Genomic DNA, 4,613 nt, shown 5'->3' with positions numbered 1-4,613 from the left:
GTACTATAAAAACCTGTACGTAAAAACTAGATTCAACATCAGAGGTTGGTGTCCCTCAAAAACAAACATTAGTGGTTGCTGGCTAAGTTAAGAAAGATTCCAGCTGCCAAGTGATTGTCAACTTCTAAAGTAAACCATATGTACAACATAGTTAATTCAAATATATATTATATAGCCAACATGTCTTTGTAACTCACACTATAAAATCCCATAAGGAACATTGATTGAATGTAAAGGAGAAAGGGAAAAGAAATTTCTATCGCATTTAGAACATGGCATTGTTACCATCCAAATCTCTAGTGTTTACAGTCCGTAGGCAAGAAGCTGAGCTCGTCGTCCCATGTGAGCCAACTCCTCATGAGTGTAAACCACTCTCAGACGTTGATGATCAAGAGGGCCACCGATTCCATGTCCGAGGGTTCCATTTTCACCAGAGCAACCTCTCCATGAAAGGGCAGGATCCTGCTAAGGTCATTAAGGAGGCATTGGCTAAAGCTCTGGTGTTTTATTATCCATTTGCTGGTAGATTAAGGGAAGGACCTAACCGCAAGCTCATAGTTGATTGCACTGGTGAAGGTGTCTTGTTTATTGAGGCTGATGCTGATGTTTCGTTGGTGGACTTTGGTGACGAGCTTTACCCACCATTTCCTTGTGCAGAGGAGCTTCTTTACGATGTCCCTGGTTCCAACGGTTTGCTAAATTCTCCATTGTTGTTAATCCAGGTATTTGTTTTTTTTTAAACTTTATTCTTCTCTAATTTATACGAACATGTAAGAAGTAATCCACTTTACTAACATCAAACTATATTATTTTTTTACATATCATATATATTAGTTTTTTTTTACTTATGGGGTGTAGGGATTGACTATGTATATCAATTAAAATGTATTAAATATTATTTATTTTTATAGATTTTATGAATATATGAAAAAAAATACAAATTGACTATTCAAAAAAATATTGTTAAAACCAATAAGTGAAACAATAATTAAAACAGCTATAAATTCAATGCTTTTAAGAATTATAAAACATTATCTAAATACTATTTAACAAAAAATTTAATTTAATGATTATAAATTATGTTATTCTAAAACTTTTAACAGTGATTATAAATTATGAAATTTAAAATTTATATTATTTTAAAAGTAATTTAAAATGTGATTTTTCATCTATTTATAAAAATGTTGTTATAAAACTCTTTAAACTTTTTAACATTACTTATATTATAAAATATGTTGGTAAATATATTTTTAAAATTAAGTTTTAAAAATAGTAGATTTCTTAAATTTTTTCTAAAATTAATAATTTATGTATTCAATTAAATTTTAATTAATATGTTTAAAACCGGATCAAAGACCAAATTTAAGGAATGGATAAACCTATAACCGCAATCCAATGGCTGAATTAAACAAATAAAAAGAAAATATTATAAGACTGAATTGTATAAATTATATGATGGTGCTAAAGATTAAAACCTAAAGTTATGGATTAAATTGAAAAATAAAACTTTGAGGTGTTTAAGTCTCTAATTTAATTGATGCCATGAACTAATCCACACCAACTTAATTTAGAATAGACTAAAAAGTATTTTATATAAAAAATAAATATTATTAGGGTTTTTTTATCTTTTATAATTTTTTTATAAAATTTACAAAAAAATAATTTAAACCTAAAATTAATTTGCAAATGGTAGGATTTGAACTTAAAAAATCAAGATCTCTATACCCTCAATTTTTTTGTTTCAAGCAAAACCTCCTTTATTTCTTACATATCTTTTTTTATAAATATACATTTTTATTTTTTTACCTAGGTCGTGAGTATGACATACTCTAGCTTATATATATTTGAGTAGGTAACACGGTTGAAATGTGGTGGCTTCATCTTTGCACATCGGTTTAACCACACAATGGCCGACGGAACTGGCCTCTCCCAATTCATGACTGCCATAGGAGAGATAGCACGTGGTGCACTTGTTCCCTCAACGCCACCAGTTTGGGAAAGGCATCTCTTGAGTGCTCGAGATTCACCACTCATAACATATCAGCACGAGGAATACTCTCACAATACTTCAGGTCCAGAAAACGGAACAATTATTCCGACAGACAACTTGGTTTGTTGTTCATTTTTATTTAGACAATCTCATATTTCATCACTCCGTAGATTTGTCCCCCACAACCTCCGTTGTTCAACATTTGATATCTTATCTGCATGCTTATGGCGCTGTCGTACGAAAGCTTTGAAACTCGATCCAAACGAAGATGTTCGCCTTATTTGCATCGTTAATGCTCGTTTCAAGTTCAAGCCTCCTTTGCCATTGGGATATTATGGGAATGCACTTGGCTTCCCTATGGCTTCATCAAGCGTTGGAAAGCTAACCCAAAACCCACTAGCATATGCATTAAAGCTAGTGAAACAAGCCAAGACAAAGGTAACGGAGGAGTACATGAAATCAACAATGGATTTATTGGTCACTAGAGGTCGACCAAATGTTAAATTGGTGGGATCCTACATCGTGTCGGATTTAACGCGAGCAAAGTTTAAAGAGGTTGATTTTGGATGGGGTGAAGCGGTCTTTATGGGACCAGAAACTTGTTGGGAGCTAATAAGCTTTTATATACCATCCAAGAATAAGAAAGGGGAGGATGAAATCATAGTTCCAGTTTGTCTGCCAGCCTCCACTATGAAAAGTTTTGTTAAGGAGTTAGAAGACATGATGAAGGATGAACCAACAGTTCATGCTGATATATAATAACATACTCTAAACCCTTTTTTTTATTAAATTTGAATTTCTACAAATAAATGTGTAATCCTATTATGCAATGATTGGTATTTCTCAAAAGATTCAAAATATTTCATGTTACGTATGCCAAGCAGTGAATTGTGTAGAGTTGAAGATCTTTTAGCTTGGTTAATTGCATTATCAGCTTGTAAATTTTTTATCCTCTGATTGTTTCTTTGATGTGTAATATATCGATTAAAATTTACATGCAATAAAATTGTTTGCTTGTTGCCACAAATATTAGTTATTGGGTAAGGATATGGATTTTATTTTAATTGAGTAAAATTAAATATTAACTTTAATTCATATATAATTATAATATCTGTAATCACTAAATTTTGTCCATATCAAATTTTGTGTTTTCTAAAATTTTCTTCAAGCCAATTTCTGCCCCCCTCAATTATTAGGAATGTTAAACCTTTATGTGGCTAATTGTTTGAGTATGCCTTATTGAGTTAATTACCAGCGTATTCTGTCACTACACCAAAACAGGCTTTTAGCGGCGCTAAAAGCAATTGCAGCGTTTTAGAAGTGCCGAAAAAAACACCGCTAATGAGAGCGTCGCTACCTATAGCGGCGTTTTTTGAAATAAACGCCGCTAAAGGTCATGACTTTTAGCGGTGTTTTGGGATTGCGCCACTAAAGACCATGACCTTTAGCAGCACTTGTTCGACAAACGCCGCTAAAGACCCTGATCTTTAGCGGCGCTTTTCCTACAATCGCCGCTAAAGACCCTGACCTTTAGCGGAACTCTTTCCACAAGCGCCGCTAAAGACCTTGACCTTTAGCGGTGATTTTTTCTACAAACGCCGCTAATGACAACGACCTTTAACGGCGCTTTTTTAAAAAACGCCGCTAATTTTGGCAGATTTGTGAATTTTATTTTTTATATTTTCTGCCCTCCTGTAAAAACAAATCAGAAAAAAATCAAATCAAAACCAACCGAAAGTAATAAATCTATATAAGATTTAAAATTAAACGAATAATATATAATAAATATCAATAAATAAAATAAAATTCGTATTATTCTTACAAAAATGATAAAAGTTAAAATGATAATTAAAAGTCAAAATGATAAAAATATTTACACGATAGTCTAAGACGGCAACTGTAGGGTAAACATCTTCATCATATTCTGAAGCTGCTGCTGGAGGTCATCGTACTTTCTATGCTACTCTGCTTCCCTTGCTTCCCTCGCTGCCGCATCTGCTTGAAACTGCAGCTGGAGGTCTTCATACTTTCGTTGAACCTCAACTGTTGTCGCTTGCATCTGAGCCATCTGATCTCTTAACTTCTGGACTTTAGCTTGAGCCTGACTCCCAGAAGGTATGTATTGTTGCGAGCTAGATCCGAAATATTGGGATGGGTTAACAAAAGATACTGAAACCGAACCGCATACCTTCAAGACCCAAAACTTCAATGATAATCCGGTTATCAATGTCGTCAATATAACAGAACTATCACGGAAGCATCGCATCGACTCCGCCTTTTATCTTTAATTTCCTAATAAATAAATCACATAGTAGAACGCAATCTATAAAAAAAACAAATGCAACATAATAAAAATATACAAAAAATAAACCAATAGAAAAAAAAAAAAAATAAAACAATCAAATGATAACAAACTACCAAATTTGCAGCTTCAGGATCATAGGTTCATCTTTCTCTTGTATTCAAAAATTAAAGACGTCAAATTTTGACCGAGACAGTCCTACAATACAGTAATTGATAGAAAGTAATATATATCTGACAGTATTAAAAAATCAAAATACCTCGACCTGAGCTACACAAGCAAAACTTCTCGAGCCAGCTGTGTGAGTGAATTTTTGTTTCT

General features: G+C 33.0%; 1 protein-coding gene across 1 annotated transcript; it reads left to right on the top strand.

Annotated features, from left to right (window-relative positions):
- The first annotated feature begins 233 nt into the window (after positions 1-233).
- LOC107919049 (benzyl alcohol O-benzoyltransferase) lies at positions 234-3,017 on the top strand. The gene is made up of 2 exons (XM_016848579.1): positions 234-722; positions 1,853-3,017. Exons 1-2 carry the CDS (start codon positions 273-275, stop codon positions 2,747-2,749), a joined length of 1,347 nt encoding a protein of 448 aa, XP_016704068.1. The 5' UTR covers positions 234-272; the 3' UTR covers positions 2,750-3,017.
- Positions 3,018-4,613: the final 1,596 nt, after the last annotated feature.

Source organism: Gossypium hirsutum, unplaced genomic scaffold (assembly GCF_007990345.1).
Source record: "Gossypium hirsutum isolate 1008001.06 unplaced genomic scaffold, Gossypium_hirsutum_v2.1 scaffold_1400, whole genome shotgun sequence".
NCBI lineage: Eukaryota > Viridiplantae > Streptophyta > Magnoliopsida > Malvales > Malvaceae > Gossypium > Gossypium hirsutum.
Note: the sequence above shows the minus strand (reverse complement) of the source record. Positions and strands in the feature narration are given on the sequence as shown.

Excerpts from the sequence above, each read along its gene's own strand:
- LOC107919049 (XM_016848579.1), top strand. The coding sequence starts at position 273 with ATGGCATTGTTACCATCCAAATCTCTAGTGTTTACAGTCCGTAGGCAA. Across the intron at positions 723-1,852 it reads CTCCATTGTTGTTAATCCAG|GTAACACGGTTGAAATGTGG; the intron begins GTATTTGTTTTT and ends ATATTTGAGTAG.